The sequence below is a fragment of the Chiroxiphia lanceolata genome, chromosome 28 (assembly GCF_009829145.1).
Source record: "Chiroxiphia lanceolata isolate bChiLan1 chromosome 28, bChiLan1.pri, whole genome shotgun sequence".
NCBI classification, from domain to species: Eukaryota; Metazoa; Chordata; class Aves; order Passeriformes; family Pipridae; genus Chiroxiphia; species Chiroxiphia lanceolata.
The window spans coordinates 3,544,342-3,561,493 of record NC_045664.1 but is presented as its reverse complement, the minus strand read 5'-3'; the positions used below and the strand labels follow the sequence as shown (position 1 = coordinate 3,561,493).

Sequence of the window (17,152 nt, the reverse complement as noted above, 5' to 3'; positions counted from 1 at the left end):
GGAAGTTTGGGGATGTGACTCGGGGGTCTCGGGGTCCTAAAGCGGGAGGGAAAAGGCTCCGGGTGGATCCCGGAGGATAAATCGTCCTCCAAGGGAGAAAAATCATCTCAGGAAGCTTCCCTGGAGGAGTCTGGGGCTGCCAGCTGGGATCATGGAAGCTGAAATACGGGTGAAAAGACCCTGGGAGGTGTCCTGAAAGGAACCTTGGATGAATCCCAAAGGATACAGCCTCCTCCAAAAGACAGAAAATCATCTCGGGCAGCCTCCTGGGAGGAGTCTGAGGATGCTGCCCGGGATCCTGGAACCTGAGACATGGGTGAAAAGACCTTGGGAGATGCCCTGGAAGGAATCTCGGACTGATCCTGCAGGACCAATCCTCCAAAGGAAAAACAATCTCAGGAAGCCTCCCTGCAAGAGTCTGGGGCTGCTACAAGGATCCCACGTGCCTAAATCAGAGGGGTAAAACCCTAGGAAGGATGGATCCCAGAGGATACAGTTTCCTCCAAAAGGGGAAAAAAAAAATCACCCCTGCACCCCCAGTGCTGCTCTGTCCCACCAGGCACTGCACCCCCCTGGGGAGGGGACAATTCCCAGCTCCAAAAATCTGAAACAGCGTTTATTTATTTTTTTTTTCCATGTACAAAACCCCCTATTTCTGGGGGGGAGAGGGGAATGTTAAAAGCCTGGGAATGAGGTCCCCAGCAGGGCCACGGTGAGGCACCAGCCCCCACCCCACCAGGTTCAAGTGTGGGGGTGTCAGTCTGTGTCTGAGGTGGGGGGGGGAGCCCAGAAGTCTTTGGCTTTGGGGGGACAAGGCACATCCCATCCCATCCCATCCCATCCCTGGCTGCTGGGAGAGAGGGAATGTGGGGAACAAGGCACCGTGGCAGGAGGGGGGGGACCCCAGAGCGTGTGTAGTGTTTATGGGGTGGCAGAAAAGAGGGGGGGCAGACCCCATGGGGGTGGGAGGCGCCGGCGCCGAGCTGGGGGGGTCTGGGAAGGGGCACTGGGAGCAGCAGAGTAGGGGGACAGCGAGGTGGTGCCCCCTCCCCAAGGCACCACAGAGGTCACAGAAGGCATTTACAGTGTCAGGCAGGGGAAGGCCCCACTCCAAGGATGCAGGGAACCCCCCCCAGGGATACAGGACCCTCCCCCCCAGGGAATGCAGGAATGGGGTCTCCTGACCCCGCAGCAGCAAACTCGTGTAAAGACTCCTGGCAGGCGTTTCCCAGGATCTTTGGCAGAGGTTTCCCGGGATTTTTAGCTGTCCTGCTCCGAGGGGGCCGTTTTCCTCCTGATCCGGCTGCGCAGGAGCCGGGAAGAGCCCTGGGCAGGGGCAGAGATGGGGTCAGGACCCCCCTGGCCCCAACCCCCTCACCCCAACCACAGCACCCCAACCACCCTCCACCCCCTCCCACGGTACCTCTTTTCCCGGGGTCTTCCTCAGGGAGCGCAGGCTCTGGCTGCGGGACAGGGGCTTGGGATCCCGGCGTGGGGAAGGCTGTGGGGTCACCCCCGAGTCCGACCACAGCTCCTCCTCATCATCATCATCCTCCGTGTCGCTCTCGTAGCGCCGGGCGGGCGGAGCCGCGCCGCAGCCTGGGCACAGCGGGGACAAAGGGGACACCACAGCTGCTGGCTGGCACGGCACGGCCCCCGGGGGCTTTGTTGAGGCCCCCCACACTGCCCTGAGCCCTCCCTGCCCCAGCTCACCCAGCCGGCGGCCGTCCTGCTCCTCCAGGTACAGCGGGTCCGGGAAGGGCGCGGGGCCCTCGTCGGGGATGCAGCGCAGGTCCTGCATGCTGAAACTGCGCAGCCGCCCGGCCAGGGCGCCCTGGCTCTGGGTTTGGGGGGGCACAGAGGGCAGGGAGTGAGCCACATGGTGAAAAACCCCTCCATCTGCACCACAACGTCCTGCTTGGGCAGGGTTTCACCCCGGGGAGGGATCCCCTCTGGGACAGAGGGTCCTGCCCGTTGCCGGTACCTTGGTGGCCGCCTGGACGGCGGCAGTGGCCGCCAGGTTGAGGCCCCTCTTGCCGAAGTGCAGCATCGTCTCGTAGCCACGTTCCCGGGTCCGGACCAGGAAGGTGTCGATGTCCTGTCGAGACAACCGTGGTGGTGCTGGGGGTGCACAGGGCCACGCCCTGGGGCATTGTCAGATCCCGGGGCATTGCCACGTTCCAGGGCACCACCATGTCCCAGGGCACCACCGTGTCCCAGGGCACCACCGTGTCCCAGGGCACCACCGTGTGCCAGGCATTGTCACCTCCCTGGGTAATACCAAGTCCCTCGGCATCATCATGTCCTGGGGCATTGTCACCTCCCAGAGCATCACCATGTCCCTGGGGCATTGCCATTTCCCAGGGCATCACCATGTCCCTATGGGGCATCGCCACCTCCCAAGACATCACCATGTCCCCATATATTGTCGCCTCCCAGGGCATCATCATGTCCCTATGGGGCATCAGCACATCCCAGAACATCACCATGTTCCCAGGCATCATCACTTCCTGGGGCATTGTCACCTTCCTGGGCCATCACCGTGTCCCTGGGCATTGCCACCTCCCAGGCCATCACCATGTCCCTGGGCACTGTCACCTCCCAGGCCATCACCATGTCCCCGGGCATCACTGTGTCCCTGGGCATTGCCACCTCCCAGGGCATCACTGTGTCCCCAGGTATCACCATGTCCCTGGGCATTGCCACCTCCCAGGGCATCACCATGTCCCCAGGCATCACTGTGTCCCTGGGCATTGCCACCTCCCAGGCCATCACCATGTCCCCAGGCATCACCATGTCCCTGGGCACTGCCACCTCCCAGGGCATCACCATGTCCCTGGGCACTGCCAGGTCCTGGAGCACTGCCATGTTCCTTGGCCTCATCGTGTCCCTGGGCATCATCACATCCTGGGGCATTGTCACCTCCCGGGGCATCACAACCTCCCAGAGCATTGCCACCTCGCTGGGGCACTGCCAGCCCAGCTCAGGGGGCTGACCCTGCCCAGGATGGGCACAGGGGACCCCCCTAAAATGCCAGGAGCCCTCACCTTCTCCTTGCGGGCCAGCGTGGGGTGCACGAAGCGGCGGTAGAGCAGGCTGGCCCCCCGCGTGTACGGGGACAGCAGCCAGAGCACAAAGGCCATCTTCACCTCGTAGTAGAACGGGAACCTGGGGCACAGGGGGGCACCGTGGGCACATCCTGCTCCCCCCAAACACCAGCCCTGGAGATCCCATGTCAGATCCACCCAGGGACGGGGAGGGGGGGGACACCTTCCTTGCACCCCTCAGGGCCCCTCCCCAGCTCACCAGGAGATGAGGAGGTCAGTGAAGGTCTCCGTGGCCATGAAGAGTGCGAAGACGATCCAGTACATCATCCAGCGGACCTGTGGGAGCAGGGAGCACGTCAGGGGGGGCTGGAGCCCGGGAAAGGGGGGCTGGAGCCCGGGAAAGGGGGCTGGAGCCCGGGAAAGGGGGGCTGGAGCCCAGGGAAAGGGGGGCTGGAGCCCGGGAAAGGGGGGCTGGAGACTGGGAAAGGGGGATTGGAGACTGGGAAAGGGGGACTGGAGACTGGGAAAGGGGGACTGGAGACTGGGAAAGGGGGACTGGAGACTGGGAAAGGGGGACTGGAGACTGTCAGTGGGGGCTGGAGCCTGGGAAAGGGGGACTGGAGCCCAGGGAAAGAGGGGGGCTTGAGATCAGGAAGGGCCCAGGGAAAGGAGGGGCTGGAGCCCTTCAGTGAGGACTGGAGCCTGGGAAGTAGGGCTGGAGCCCGGGCAAGGGGCTACTCACATATTCCCGGATGTTTTTGGCCTTCACAGCCTTGTAGGACGCGTAGGCTGGGTAGAGCATCCCAAAAACCAGCCTGTAACGCAGAGGGGGGGTGAGGCAGCCCGGCCAGCCCGCGTAGAGCAGCAGGAACAGGGACCAGCAGAGCCGGCGGCCCCAGAGCCAAAGCCGGGCTTTGACACCCCCCAGCACCGCCCCCAGCCCGGAGCCGCCGGGAAAAGGGTCGGGAAAGGGGTCGGAGCCACCCGGGAGCCGCCGTGGGGAGCCGGCCATGAGCACCGAGTCACTCCCACGCCCACGGGGACTGGCTGGACCTGTCGGGGCGGTGGCAGGAGGAGGCGGCAGGGCACGGGCTCAGTCCCCGCCGGTGCCAACCCCCATCCCGGGGGTGCCACCCCCAAAACACCCACCTCGTGTGCCGGGCACAGCCGGGCACCCCGACACCCTCCTGTACCTGGGGAGGGGGAGCTGGGGGCACCCACGGCTCCCTTCTGCCGCACGGGGGGCTCCCCAGGCACGGGGGGCCACTGGGCACCCAGCCCAGATGGCCACGGCGTGGGAGACAGGGGAGCGAACGGGGCTGGGGGGGGACAGTGCTGGGTGTGGGGACCCTCCCGGTGATGCAGGGGCCCCTCAGTTGATGCAGAGACCCTCCTGGGTGATGTGGAGACCCTACGAGCAGGGACCCCCTCCAGGCGATGTGAGGACCCTCAGCAGGGACCCCTTTAGATGATGCAGGGACTCTATGCAGGGACCCCCCCAGTTTATGCAGGGACCCCTCCCAGGCAATGCAGGAGACCCCCTCCGAGCAAGAACCCCCTCCCAGGCGATGTGGGGACCCTCTGAGCACGCCCCCCTCCTCCGGGGCGATGCAGGGACCCCTCTGGGGCAATACAGGGGACCCCCCCCCCAATTGTTGATGCAGGGGACCCCAGGCCGAGCTCGCCCCCCCGGACGGGCAGGAAGGGCCGGCAGCAGCTCAAGGACGCATTTTCAGGGGTGGGGGGTGGCGGCAGGGGGCTGGTTACCCCCATAGAAGCGATTTGGGGCCGCCCCCCCCCAAACCCCGCCTGGGGCCGCTCCGTTAAGTCCCCGCTGCGGGACCGGCACGGGGACCTCCCGTTAACCGAACACCCGACGGGGGGACAGCGGGCCGGGGGCTCCCCCACCCCGCACCCCGCATCCCTCCCCATCACACCCCCCCCTTCCGCACCCCACTCACTCGATCACCCGGCTGAGGATCCAGGACATCATGGTGCGGGCGGGGCCGGAGCCCCGGGCGGCGCCGGGAGGGAGGGTGGGAGCTGTGCCCGCCCTGGGGGCCCCCCAAAAGACCCCCCCAAAACCCCTCCCGAGGAAACGGATCCCAAAAGTTGAAAGTTGGAGGCACCGACCCGCGCAGCCGCCGTGCGGGCCCCACCTCCCGCTCTTAAAGGGGCAACGCGTCTTAAAAGGGCGACGCCTCTTAAAAGGGCAACAGCGATTCTTAAAAATGTCGCTGTGGTTCCCGGAGCTTTAATAGATCGTATTTTTCTATTTAAAAACTCCTCTAATACGTGAAATATTAATGTACGATATACCATATATCCATGTTAAAACGTATTTTTAATATATGATGTTTTTAAGTTTGTATAATAATTCATATGTATATTACTTTTTATTTATATAATTTTTTTATTTTTATTATCTTTACTTTTAATTTACTTATTATAATTTTATCTATAAACAATTTTTATATTCATATATAATATTGTTGAAATTCTATATTTCTATACTAATAAATAATATTTTATATAAAAATAATAATTTATATAAAAATTTTATATATTGATGTTTTATATAAATATTTTATATTTATTGAAATATATTTAATTAAAATATTACGCATTCCTATTATATTTGAAATTCATATATTATATATTTCTTTTTTTATATACAATAATACATTATTCCTAATATAGTAAACATAATGTATTAATATGTAAGATATTATACAAAATATGTATTAAGCATTCCCTCATATAAAAATATCCAAACATCGCTTTTAAATATTAAATATTAATATATTAATTAACATAATAATATTAAAGGGGTTTTTTTAAAATTATGAAAATTAAGTTTTTTAAGCAGTGAACAGGTAGAGAAGGAGGGAGGTAAAGCTCCTTTGTGTGTTGTTGGGAATTCTTTTGGGGTTTGGAGGGGGTGTGATGCTTTTTGTGACGCTCGAAGCAGGTAGAGAAAGGGGGGGAAGAAAAGGATTTCTTTTCTCTTTTCCTTTCTCTCTGGTGTGCTGCTGAACCGGGGCCAGGGCTCTGCAGAGCCCTGCAAGACGCTCCAGGGAAAACAGAACCTGCTGGAATCTCCTCCCTGGGCCACCTTCCCCTTGGCTCTGCAGCCCCCGGAGCGTTGCAGGGCTTCCCAAATCCCCCATCCCGGTCAGGGACACCGCCGAGGTGCCAGAACCCCCCTGCAGTGCTCCCGGGGCTTTAAAATCCGCCCTTTCCCAGTAGGGAAACTGAGGCAGGGAGGTGTGGAAGTGCCCCCGGGAGCCGCCAGGTTCGGGCTCTGCAGCCACCCAGATCCAATCCTGCTTCCCAAATCCGCCCGTGCCCCGGGGGCGCCTCGTTGGCTCGAGAGGATCTTTATTTGTGAGCCTAATTGGTGGCTTTTCACATGCAAATTTACACCCCTGGGAGACAGGGAAAAGCTCCCCTGGAAAACCAGTTCGGTGGAGACTCCCCTCCCCTGGGGAAACACCTCCTGCTTCCCACCCCCACCGCGGGCCAAGGTTTCTGCTGGAAAAAAACACCAGGCAAGCCACGTGAGGGGCCTGGAGCACCCTAAAATGAGGGATTCACCCTTCCTGGAGCTGTGGGATGCTGGGTGGGGCAGGGCTGGAAGGAGCAGGAGTGTCTGGGAGGACACATGGAAGCTGTTGGCAGACACAGGCAGGGCTGGGGGTCACAGTGTGTTTATTGGGGGGTGTTTTGGTGGGCACAGACACCTTGGGTACCCGCCTGGCAGCAGGGCCATGGGCACAGGGAGCTGCTGGATGTGCACAGAGAGGGATGGGAGGCAACCCTGCTGCTGCCTCGGGGCATCCCATCCTGCATCCACCTCAGAGCATCCTGCTGGCCTCGAGCATCCCATTGTCCTCAGGGCATCCCATTGTCCTCAGGGCCTCAGGGCATCCCATCTGCATCCAGCTTGGAGCATCCCATCATCCTTGGAGCATCTCGGTGGCCCAGGGCATCCCATTGTCCTCAGGGCATCCCATCCTATTGTCCTCAGAGCATCCCATCCCATTGTCTGGCATCCACCTCGGAGCATCCTCCTGGCCTCGGAGCACCGTGTCATCCTTGGCATCCCACCTTCATCCACCTTGGAGCATCCTGTTGTCCCCATGGTATCCCGATCCCACCCCACGCACCTCAGCCATCCCATCCACTCCGGAGCACCTCGTCAGCCTGGGAGCACCCCAAATTTCCGAGAGTCCCCCACCCTTCCCATACAAGTCCCCCCACTCTCTGCCCCCCCCCCCAGCCCATCACCTGAGCGGGCAGAGACCCCTCAGCTCCCTTAGCCCCCCAGGGGTGTGAGGGCTGTCCCACCCACCCTCCTTCCCTGCACCCCACGGGATGGCTGCACATGGAGAAACCGGGAGCACCAGGGCAGGGGGGAAACTGAGGCACTGTGGGTCTGGGTGCTGCCCTGGGGGTGGGTGACACTGGGGGAGGGCCGGGATTGGGGCTGGGAGCGGGCTGTGACCGTGGGTCAGGGCACGGTGGGCACATGCATGTCCTCGGGCAGGACGTGGCGTCCCTCTGGGGGGGCTCCCACCCGCGGCTAGAGGCTGAGGTTCACCACCTCGTGCCGGTACACCAGCGTGTTGGCCTTGAAGCTGGGGGCCAGCAGGAGCTGCACGTCGGAGGCCGGCACGTAGCGGAACGCCCGCGGCGCCTGCACCGACAGCTCCTGGAACTTGGCGAACTTCTGCTTCTCCTCCTCCCACAGGTACACGTGGGTGAAGGAGAAGTCGCTGCCCAGCGCCAGGTACTGCCACTGCCCCACGGCGAAGGGCTGCATCACCATGGAGCCGCGGGACGGCAGCGTCTGCACCTCCACGAAGCGCTGCCCTTCCCAGCGCACCACCTTCGAGTCGCCGATGTAGCGGCTGAGGCAGAGGAACTGGTCCCGCTTGGACCTGAAGTGCTTCACCATCTGCACGTCCAGCATCTCCCCCACCTCCCCCTGCGCCACGAACTGCTTCTGCGCCCGGCTCCACTGGTAGATCACGGGCGCCTGGGAGCTGCTGGAGATGATCAGCCGGGGTTTGCCGTCGTTCTCCACGTACTCCACGTCGGTGTCGCGGTGCCAGGCGTGCAGCGCTTGCTGGGAGTAGAAGCCGTTCTGGTTGAGGCGGTAGAGGCTGGTGGAGCCCGCCTTGGAGCTGTCGGCGATGACGAAGTACCAGTCCCCCTCGATCTGGAAGGCCTCGATGTCGTTGGGCTTGCGGACCTTCTGGCTGTCGATGTCCTGGATCTTGATGAACTTGTCCACGGCCGTGTCCCAGCGGTAGATGTAGGAGCCGCCGAAGAGCTGGGCCACCACCACGTAGAGCTGGTCCTGCGCCACGATGGGCTTGCAGTGCACCGCCGAGTGAGCTGCCGGCGGGACCGCGGCACGTCAGGGCTCTGCCCTCCCCGGGTCACCCCAAATGAGGGTCCCATCAGCCCCCCCCGCCCGCTGCCTCACCGGGGATGCGGTCGAAGTCACGGAGCTTGCGCTCCACGTAGTCCCACTTGAGGATGGAGCAGCTGCTGGCACTGGGCTGTGCCAGGGCCACGTACAGGTCGCTGTCGTAGGTGAAGGGCTCGGCTGACACAGCCTGGAAGGGCAGGACCTGGTGCATCACGAAATCTGGGGAGGGGAGAGGTGGCAGTGAGGGTCCGGGCACCCAGGAGTGGGGTGACAGGTGACAGTGATCCCTTGCCTGTGGTGATGCACTGGAAGTCACCGAGCGCCAGGTCCCGGATCCGCTGCCCCTCGAACTGCCCGGGGCTGCTGCAGAAGATGGCAGGGACCGTGGTGTTGGTTCTCTCCAGCCACTCCACCAGCCACTTGATCTTGCAGTCGCAGACCAGAGTGTTGCCACGGAGGTCCCTGCCAAGGATGGCACCGAGTCACCCCCAGCACCCACCGGGATGTCACCCTCTCTCCAGCCCGGTGTCCCAGGGATCCCTGCCAGGCCCCAGCACACAGGGTCCTCCTCCCAAGCCCTGGGATGTCACCCTCTCTCCAGCCCGGTGTCCCAGGGATCCCTGCCAGGCCCCAGCACACAGGGTCCTCCTCCCAAGCCCTGGGATGTCACCCTCTCTCCAGCCCGGTGTCACAGGGATCCCTGCCAGGCCCCAACACACAGGGTCCTCCTCCCAAGCCCTGGGATGTCACCCTCTCTCCAGCCCGGTGTCACAGGGATCCCTGCCAGGCCCCAGCACACAGGGTCCTCCTCCCAAGCCCCGGGATGTCACCCTCTCCCCAGCCCGGTGTCCCAGGGGTCCCTGGTGCCGTGGCAGCCTCACAGGTCACTCAGGATGTCCAGCGGCTTGAAGAGGTCCCGGGGCAGCGTCTGCAGGTTGTTGTTGGCCAAGGACCTGCAAGACAAGAAGGGTCATGGGGACACATCTCTGGCAAAGCCACCCCCACCATGTCCCCCACGGGACCCCCACATGCTCACAGGTGTGTCAGGGACTTGAGCCCACGGAAAGTGCCCTTGGAGAGCGCCTGGATGTCATTGTTCTCGATGAACCTGCGGCGGGAGGAGACGGTGGCACAGCCGCCCCAAGGATCCCCCGGCCCTCCCCGTGCCCTCCCCGGGGCTGTCCCTGTCCCCGTGTCCCCGTGTCCCCATCCCTGCCCCACACACAGGTACTGCAGGTGCGAGAGCCCGGCGAAGGCGTTGTCCCCGATCAGCGAGAACTTGTTGGAGTTGAGGAGGCTGCAAAGAGAGAGGGGGGACGTGTCAGCTCTCAGTGGGCACCAGGGGCACCGGGATGCCCGGCTGTGGGAGCAGGGGACGTACAGGAACTGCAGGGAAGGGATGTGGGCAAAGGCTGCCTCCCGGATCTCCGTGAAGGCTGCGTTCACCATCGTCCTGCCGGAGAGACGGAGCTTCAGGAGAGGGGACGGCAGCAGGGTGGCACTGCCACCCTCATGCCCCCCAGCACCAGTGTCGCCTGCTGAGTGCCACCACAGCCCCCTCAGCGGGGCAGAGGGACCCCAGCAGCCATTCTGCACGTTGAGGGGGGGCACAGAGGGGCTGAGGCACTGGGGGCTGGCACCCACCCCATGCTGCCCACGCCCTGCGGCAGCCCCTGGCCCGAGGCCATGTGCACAGACACGGGTGTAAACACACACACACACGTGTGCACACACATGCACACACACGTACACATGTGTACACGCACACGTCTCTGCCACACACGCCCGTACCAGGCTCCAGGGAACCCCTGTGTCCCCAGGACCCCCCCAGCCATGGGGCTCTGATCCCCAAGGTCACAGCCGTGTCCCCTCGGGGCTCCTGTCACCAAGGTCACGCTGTGGACAGGCTGCAGCCCTGCTCTGTCTGTCACTGATGGATGGCTGCGTGTGCCACCACCGCAGGGCACCGGGACCAGCCCCAGGCTGTCCCCAGCCTGATACTCCCCCCCACAGTCCCCCCGTACTGCCCAGACCCCACCCTGCCCTCGTTTGCCTCCCGATGTGGCACAGAGGGGCTGTCCCTGCCCCCCCCAGGGCAGCCAGCACTCCCTGGGACATGACCCGCTCCCTGTCCCATCCCCGTCCCCATCCCCATCCCGGGGACTCACAGTGAGATGACCTCGGGGGGCAGGTTCTTGGGCACAGCCTTGGAATCCACGCAGAAAGCCGTGTCCCGGGTGCAGGAGCAGGTCGGGGGGCAAGGAGGGGGCCGGGGGGGCCGCCGCCCCTCCGCCGGCAGCCAGAGCCAGGCCGCGGCGAGGAGGAGGAGGAGGAGAGCAGGGAGCCGGTCCCTCAGCATCCCTCTCCCGCGCCGCAGCTCCATCACGCCCCGGCCTTATCCCTGTTTGATCCCGGGAGCTGTTCCCAATCCTGCTGTGCCCGGGAGCTGTGGAAAAGCCTTTTCCTCTCCTTTTTCCCCGGAGACGTCAGTGTGGAGGAGCAGCGATGGTGTCAGCAGAGGCTGCCGGCGCCTGACCCGCGGCTCTGCAGCACACCATGCTCCTGTGCTGCGGGGGAGGGAGGGAGGGAAGGAGGGAGAGAGGGAGGGAGAGAGGGAGGGATGCGGCTGAGTGGCAGCACCAGCATCCCCGGGCGCGCGTGTCCGCGTGTCCTCACCGGCGAGCAAACACGGGGTTCCACGCTGGGGAGAGGGGGGGGCGGCCACTGGGTGCCCTGGGGGTGCACAGGGGTGGGGGACAGGGGGGCACCCGCAGGGGTGGGTGGCACCGCGGGGGCTCTCCCGGCTCGGCGTCGCAGCGCTGCCCGCGCCAGCTCCCTGCCCGCTCTGGCGCACTGGGCACCCACCCACCCCGCCCCAGGCGCCCGCCCGTCCCGTCCCAGGCACCCGTCTCTCCCATCCCGGGTGTCCATCTGTCCTGTCCCTGGCACGGCGCCGATGGGAACAATGAGCCCAGCCAGCTCCTCGCCCTCTCCCCGGGGGGGACACCCACAGCTGCCCGTGCACAGCCAGGGCTGCAGCACCCCCGGGGACGTGCCGAGGGTGCTGGGGCCGCTGCCAGAGCCCGGGACGGGGTGTGGAGGGCGGGCACGCTCTGCTGCCCGCTGTTTGCCTTGGCACCCACACTCCGCTGCTGGACAAGTGCCGGGAAAAGGGCCCTCGGAGGTTTCGTGTCCCCTCCCTGGCTCTTCAAACAGCACAAGTGGCACCTGGCAGCCGGGGTGGCCACAACTTCCCCCCACCCATCCGTGACCATATAAATCCCCCCGGCCGCGGTTGGCAAAGGGACAGGAGCGCCCGGCGAGATGGACGACAGCTCCAAGGAGGCGCTGATGGAGGAGGCACCCCCGGTAAGGAGCACCCACCACCCGTCCCGAGGGAACCCACTGCCGTGCCCGGCCCCACGCCGGCAGCTCAGCCCGGCACTCCCCTCCCAGAGGTACACGGAGTCCCCCCGCCTGCCCTGCGTCCCCCACCAGCTCAAGTCCGTCCTGATCGCCGTGGTGATGGTGGTGGTCCTCGTGGTGGTCATCTCCGCCTTCCTCCTCCTGGGGCTGCACATCACCGAGGCACACGCGGAGACGGTGAGGGCAGGGAGGGGCCGCGGGCTCCGGGGGCGGGTTTGGGAACGGCCCCGGCCCTGCAGGGATGGGGTTGGGAGTTCCCTGACCCCGCTCCTCCCGGCAGGTGCTGCGAATGACCATCCACGGGCTGGATGGCGAGGGGACCCCCCAGCGCCTCTCCATGAGCAAGAAGGAAAGGACCGGGACGTTCTCGGTGCGGGACGGGCTCAACGCCTCGGCCACGGTGGTGTACGACTACAGCAAGGTGTGCGGGGGGCGCCTGGGGACGGGCACGGCGGGCACGGGGTGGTGCCGAGCTGAGCCGGGGTCTGTCTGCCAACAGCTGCTGGTGGGATACAGGTCCTGGCGGCACCGCGCCTGCTACATCACCCGCGTGGCCAGGGACAACTTCCCGGGGCTGGACTCTGTCACCGACACCTTCCAGCGCCGGCAGGTGAGCGGGGATGGAGCTGGGGTGGGGATGGAGCCGCACCGGGCTCACCCACATCCCAGCCCCTGCGTCCTGGGAAGCTGGGGACACACGTGGGGCCGGGGGCTTGCTGTGGCTGCCGAGGGTGGCAGCCCCTGCTCCGTTCTCTGTCCTGCAGGCTGAGGAGGTTGGGGACAGCGCCGTGCCCCTGGCCGACCGCTCCATCCTGGGCACCACCATCAACATCCTCTGCAGCACCGTGCCCGTGTACTGGGCGTAGCACCGGTTCCCGGTGGGATGGGACAGGGAGAAGGGGATGTCATCAGTGTCACCGTCCCTGTGCTCCCCGTGTTGCCTCCTGGGATGCCCGGGCACTCCTCCTCCTCCCTGTGCCCATCCCGGGGGCAGCCACCCCGCTGTGGGGGGTGCTCCATCCGTTGTCACTCGGCACCGCGGTGGCTTTCCCACACGGCACTCACAATAAAAACGTGGGTTTTGATTGGGATTTGGTTCTGTCTGCGAAGTGAAGCCTCTGCCCCCCTCCTCCACGTGCTGCTCTCGTCCTTCCCGGGGTGGTGGGGCTGTCCCAGGGATGTCTCCTTGTGGGGTGCAGGGTGGGAAGGTGAATCCTTCAGGTTGGGGTGCCACGAGCCTGGGAGGGTTCAGACACGGGGGGGCAGTGGCACGACCACCCCTGTCGGAGACCAGGCTCCCAGTGTCCCCACCTGTGCACTCCCAGTTTCCATGGATGGCAGGAGCAGTCTGACTTCCAGCCCTCCTGGAAATGTCCCTGCCCCTGTCCCCTCCTCGCGCAGATGGGGACAGAGGGTCTGTGTCACATCCCTGGTGAGAGCCAAACCCTAGGTTACCCAAAGACACCACGATCCAGTTGCTCCAGCTCCCCTCCATCCCCATCCAGTCCCCATCCCCACCCACTCCAGCCCCTCTGCCCCACAGCAGGGAGCAACCTCGAGGGGGTGGGGGATCCTCTGAGTGCTGCACTGGAAAACTGAGGATTAGTGGAGCTGGGAGGGGGAAAAGAGACCCTGAGAGGTTGATTTGACCTTTCCAGCGGTTGCAAACTCGGTGTTGTCCCCACAGCCACTGCCACGGGCAGCAAGGGGGAGGTCCCCAGCTCCGGTCGGTGATGCTTTGCTGGAACAGGAGGGAAATCACACGTGCTGACCCAGAGCCAACAGAGCTCTGCCCCAAAAATGCCCCCGACCTTGTGTTGCCCTGGCAAGAATCCAGGTCAAGAGCGTGCCCAGGGCTGTGGAAGGCGAGAAGGGCTCCCACGGTGTCCGAGAGCAAACAGCCAGGAGCCACTGGAAGGGCTCTCATGGTCCTTTGTCACCTTGGGAAAGGAGGCCAAGTGAAACAGGGGGGGGACACACACACAAACACCACACCTGACTGCAAGCATTGGGATCTCAGGGGGGGTTAGAGAGGTCCCAGCCTGAGCCCAGCTGCAGGAGAGCCTCGTGGATGGGCAGAGCCAAGGCACAGCAGTGTTCCCCTGCCAGCTGGGGTGATGTACCAGAGCTGGGACCCCCTCTCACCCCCAAAAAAAATCCACAGTGCAGCCCCAAAAGCCACGGGCAGTGGTGCCCGAGCACCCTCAGGACCAAGAACGAGGATCAGGGATGTGTTCCAACCCTGTGGTGACCCCGTTCCCACCCCACCCCTGTGGATTACAGGAAAGCTTTAACGCCCTGTTTGCTCTTTGCCCACCTCAAGCAGCTCCAGGTGGCCGAGCCGGCGAAGGGACACGAGCCAGGTCTCCCCTTGGCCGCAGCCAGGGCCGGATGCTCCACCCTGGAGGGTTTGCTTTGGCCCTGACCCCTCGCTCCTGGGCAGCAGAGAGCTCCTCGTGCCCAGGGACAAGTGTCCTCAACCAAGTGCCCCGGGGGCCTCTTGACCTGCGTGTTCCCAGGAGGATCCAGCTGGGAGTGGGCGCTGGGCAAACACCAGTGAAGAGGGTCACATGCCAGAGCCCGACTGCACCACTGGGGACACCAAACCCTTCACAGAGGCCGCTCCTGTCCCCACCCCAGTGCCCTGGTATAAAGCACCCGGTGGCTGTGGGCAGGCCGGGCTGGGAGGTGGAGGAGGAGGAAGAAGAGGAGGAAGAGGAGGAGGAGGAGGCTGCCATGGAGAGCAGCATGAAGCAGGTGGTGGTGGAGGAAGAAGAGGTGAGTCCCTGCAGAGTGGTACGTCCTTGTGTCCAGCTGGGCACAGGGCTTTGCCCTGTTCATCCCAGCGAGGCACCAGCGCAGGTGTGATGGGAAGGGCCCCTGGGATGCTGCATTCCCAGCACTCCGGGGCTCTGAGATGGGAGGAATGGCATGCTGAGGGGCAGTGGGATGCCCAGGAGCAGCGGGATTCCAGCTTCTCCCCGCAACAATCCCACCCCAAACCCTCCTGCATCCCACACCTCCCACCTCCATCCCGCTCACCCCACCTCCCCCCGCTTTTCCCAAACCCCCAGGACTCGGAGCAGGCGTGCTGCTGCCCAGGCTGCTGCTTGTCCTGCAACATATGCTGTGCCAAGTGCTGTGCCAAGTGTGTCCGGTGCTGCTGCCTGCCCAAGTGCTGCAAGTGCCCCAAGCTTCCCGGCTGCTGCGGCTGCTCCGGCTGTTTCAGCTGCCTCAAGAAGTCCCTGTGCTTCGTCCCTCGCCTGCTGTGTTACCTGCCCCGCAAGCTGCTGGGCTGCCACCACCTGCGGTGCCTCCTCATCGTGGTGGTGGTGGTGGTGCTGCTCGTGGTCATCATCGCCGGCGTCCTGCTCATGTGGCTGCACGTCGACCAGAGCCACGCCGACACCGTGAGTGGGCAACCCCCGGTGCCACCACCAGGGACCCCCCAGATGCCCACGGGGAGGGGGGGGAAGCGCTGCAGGCTCTGAGATCCCCCCCTCGACCCCTCTGCAGGTGCTGCGGATGGGTTTGTGGGGAGGGTCGGCCCGGGAGGAGGACGCTGCCACCTTCTACCTGGACAGCGGGGATGGGAACGGGGCCACCGTCATCTATGACTACAGGAATGTGAGTGGGGGGCACCCGGCGGGGGGGCACGGGGTGGTGGGACGGAGCCGACCCGGGTCTAACTTTCAAACAGCTGCTGGTGAGCTACAGATCCCGCCTGCACCGCACCTGCTTCGTCACCCGCGTGGACAAGGACAACATCCCGGGGCTGGACGCGGTGGCCGAGACCTTCCAGCGCCGGCAGGTGAGGGGTGACCCGGCTGGGCCAGGCTGGGGCGCGGGGGGCAGACCCCCGGCGAGGATTCGGGGCGCGACATCCGCCTCGTTTTCCCTTCTTCCCCCCCCCCCCCGCTCCGCAGGACGAGCAGAGGATCTCCCTGCCCCTGGCCGACCGCTCCCTCCTGGGCACCACGGCGAGCATCCTCTGCAGCGCCCTCCCCGTCTACTGGGCTTAGCCCCGCTGGGTGAGCGGGAAGGGTGGGCAGGGGGCGATGGGGGACCCGCACCCACCCACCAGCGCCCTCACAGCGCCCGCTTTGCCTTGCAGCACCCCCCGACAGGCACAGCGCTGCCGCAGCCCCTCTGTGGAAGCATCAGCGACATCCCTCCCCCCCCCCTCCCCGCCCTGCCCACCCCGATTTTGGGGCGCGGGGGTGGGCAGGGGGTCGGGGGGTTCAGCGTTGGAGGGGCGCGGGGGTGGGGGCGGAGGGTGGGTGTCTGCGCCGCGCCGAGGGGGGGGACAGCTGGTTTGTCACTTCAGTCTTCTCAGCTTCGCCAAACCCGAGTGCAAAAAAACGAGCTTAAAAAAAAACATGACATTTAAAAGAAAACACAATTCTCCGTTCCAGTTCTTCGCTCCCGGCTCCCGCCAGCTCCCGCCTTCCTTTTTGCCTTGGAAACGCGTTTCGGGGCTCTGAGCTCGAGTTTTGGGGGGATTTCTGTTGCAGTCGCTGTCTGGGGGGGGGCTCAGGGAAGGGCCCCCCCTTCTCTGAGCGTGGCTGCCTGACCTGAGCTGCCCCATCCTGCTGCCAGAGCCAGGCTGGCAGCCTGAAAAATGGGTCTGTCCTCTGCCAGGCTGGAATAAAGGAGAAGGGCAGGAATCAGGTCTGGGAGCTATTCCTGGAGACAGCCTGTGCCGAAGGCGGCCACGGCCACCAGACGCTGCCCGAGGACCGGGATCATTAGGACTGGGATGATTAGGACAGGGATGTTGGTGCAGGGAGGAGTAGGCATTGTTAGGACCAGGATGCTGGTGTTCCTGGGATCAAGCATTATTGGGATCAGGCTCTATTAGGACTGGGATACCGGTACTATTAGGATCAGGCATTATTAGGATTGAGATGCTGGTTTTACTGGGATGCTGGTGTTCTAGGATCAGGCATTAATAGGATCAGGCATTATTAGGACTGGGATACCAGTGCAATTAGAATCAGGTGTTATCAGGACTGGGATGCTGGTGCTGGAATCAGGTATCATTAGAACCAGAATGATATTAGTGTTATTAGGATCAGGAGTTGTTAGGATCAGGGTTTACTAGGACCAGGATGCTGGTACTGTTAGGATCAGGCTTTACTAGGGTGGGATTCTGGCACTATTAGGATCAGGTGTTACTAGGACCAGGATGCTGATGTGGGGCACCCATCCGGGGCCTCCTGCAGCTGTGGGGTGCCCA

At 63.3% G+C, this 17,152-nt stretch overlaps 4 protein-coding genes across 7 annotated transcripts; 2 read left to right on the top strand and 2 right to left on the bottom strand.

Annotated features, from left to right (window-relative positions):
* Positions 1–603: 603 nt before the first annotated feature.
* Positions 604–5,215, bottom strand: REEP4 (receptor accessory protein 4). The gene is made up of 8 exons (XM_032712823.1): positions 5,009–5,215; positions 3,790–3,862; positions 3,307–3,383; positions 3,048–3,168; positions 1,985–2,098; positions 1,714–1,840; positions 1,424–1,599; positions 604–1,326 (listed from the first exon to the last, which is right to left on the bottom strand). Exons 1-8 carry the CDS (start codon positions 5,038–5,040, stop codon positions 1,261–1,263), a joined length of 786 nt encoding a protein of 261 aa, XP_032568714.1. The 5' UTR covers positions 5,041–5,215; the 3' UTR covers positions 604–1,260.
* Positions 5,216–6,741: 1,526 nt separating this feature from the next.
* Positions 6,742–11,182, bottom strand: LGI3 (leucine rich repeat LGI family member 3). Of its 3 annotated transcripts, none has more exons than XR_004361082.1 (9): positions 10,656–11,094; positions 9,869–9,940; positions 9,713–9,784; positions 9,524–9,595; positions 9,369–9,440; positions 8,780–8,949; positions 8,542–8,706; positions 7,107–8,450; positions 6,742–6,922 (listed from the first exon to the last, which is right to left on the bottom strand). XR_004361082.1 is itself a non-coding variant. In XM_032712813.1 (9 exons), the coding sequence occupies exons 2-9, from the start codon at positions 10,868–10,870 to the stop codon at positions 7,633–7,635; spliced, it is 1,656 nt and encodes a 551-aa protein (XP_032568704.1). In that variant the 5' UTR covers positions 10,871–11,054; positions 11,164–11,182; the 3' UTR covers positions 6,742–7,632. The 3 variants fall into 3 exon arrangements, 2 of the variants coding, with proteins under 2 accessions (XP_032568704.1, XP_032568703.1); XM_032712813.1 differs by adding an exon at positions 11,164–11,182 and having other exon boundaries at positions 6,742–8,450; positions 10,656–11,054; XM_032712812.1 differs by having other exon boundaries at positions 6,742–8,450; positions 10,656–11,151.
* A 456-nt stretch (positions 11,183–11,638) lies between these two features.
* Positions 11,639–12,986, top strand: LOC116799477 (pulmonary surfactant-associated protein C-like). Its single transcript, XM_032712657.1, has 5 exons — positions 11,639–11,856; positions 11,944–12,090; positions 12,194–12,334; positions 12,413–12,523; positions 12,678–12,986. Exons 1-5 carry the CDS (start codon positions 11,812–11,814, stop codon positions 12,777–12,779), a joined length of 546 nt encoding a protein of 181 aa, XP_032568548.1. The 5' UTR covers positions 11,639–11,811; the 3' UTR covers positions 12,780–12,986.
* Positions 12,987–14,595: 1,609 nt separating this feature from the next.
* LOC116799478 (pulmonary surfactant-associated protein C-like) lies at positions 14,596–16,171 on the top strand. Of its 2 annotated transcripts, XM_032712659.1 has the most exons (6): positions 14,596–14,691; positions 14,988–15,323; positions 15,430–15,540; positions 15,614–15,724; positions 15,840–15,944; positions 16,028–16,171. In XM_032712659.1, exons 1-5 carry the CDS (start codon positions 14,650–14,652, stop codon positions 15,933–15,935), a joined length of 696 nt encoding a protein of 231 aa, XP_032568550.1. In that variant the 5' UTR covers positions 14,596–14,649; the 3' UTR covers positions 15,936–15,944; positions 16,028–16,171. The 2 variants fall into 2 exon arrangements, with proteins under 2 accessions (XP_032568550.1, XP_032568549.1); XM_032712658.1 differs by having other exon boundaries at positions 15,840–16,171.
* Positions 16,172–17,152: the final 981 nt, after the last annotated feature.

What these genes read in the sequence shown, in the direction of transcription:
- REEP4 (XM_032712823.1), bottom strand. Translation starts at nt 5,040, where the DNA reads ATGATGTCCTGGATCCTCAGCCGGGTGATCGA. An exon ending in CGCTGGCCCGCAAGGAGAAG is followed by an intron (nt 2,099 to 3,047) that starts GTGAGGGCTCCT and finishes TTGTCTCGACAG; the next exon opens with GACATCGACACCTTCCTGGT. An exon ending in CCGTCCAGGCGGCCACCAAG is followed by an intron (nt 1,841 to 1,984) that starts GTACCGGCAACG and finishes CCCCAAACCCAG; the next exon opens with AGCCAGGGCGCCCTGGCCGG.
- LGI3 (XM_032712813.1), bottom strand. Translation starts at nt 10,870, where the DNA reads ATGGAGCTGCGGCGCGGGAGAGGGATGCTGAGGGACCGGCTCCCTGCT. An exon ending in CCCCCCGAGGTCATCTCACT is followed by an intron (nt 9,941 to 10,655) that starts GTGAGTCCCCGG and finishes TCTCTCCGGCAG; the next exon opens with GACGATGGTGAACGCAGCCT. An exon ending in CTCTCGCACCTGCAGTACCT is followed by an intron (nt 9,596 to 9,712) that starts GTGTGTGGGGCA and finishes CTCCCGCCGCAG; the next exon opens with GTTCATCGAGAACAATGACA.
- LOC116799477 (XM_032712657.1), top strand. Translation starts at nt 11,812, where the DNA reads ATGGACGACAGCTCCAAGGAGGCGCTGATGGAGGAGGCACCCCCG. An exon ending in TGATGGAGGAGGCACCCCCG is followed by an intron (nt 11,857 to 11,943) that starts GTAAGGAGCACC and finishes CTCCCCTCCCAG; the next exon opens with AGGTACACGGAGTCCCCCCG. An exon ending in TGGTGTACGACTACAGCAAG is followed by an intron (nt 12,335 to 12,412) that starts GTGTGCGGGGGG and finishes GTCTGCCAACAG; the next exon opens with CTGCTGGTGGGATACAGGTC.
- LOC116799478 (XM_032712659.1), top strand. Translation starts at nt 14,650, where the DNA reads ATGGAGAGCAGCATGAAGCAGGTGGTGGTGGAGGAAGAAGAG. An exon ending in TGGTGGTGGAGGAAGAAGAG is followed by an intron (nt 14,692 to 14,987) that starts GTGAGTCCCTGC and finishes CCAAACCCCCAG; the next exon opens with GACTCGGAGCAGGCGTGCTG. An exon ending in TCATCTATGACTACAGGAAT is followed by an intron (nt 15,541 to 15,613) that starts GTGAGTGGGGGG and finishes ACTTTCAAACAG; the next exon opens with CTGCTGGTGAGCTACAGATC.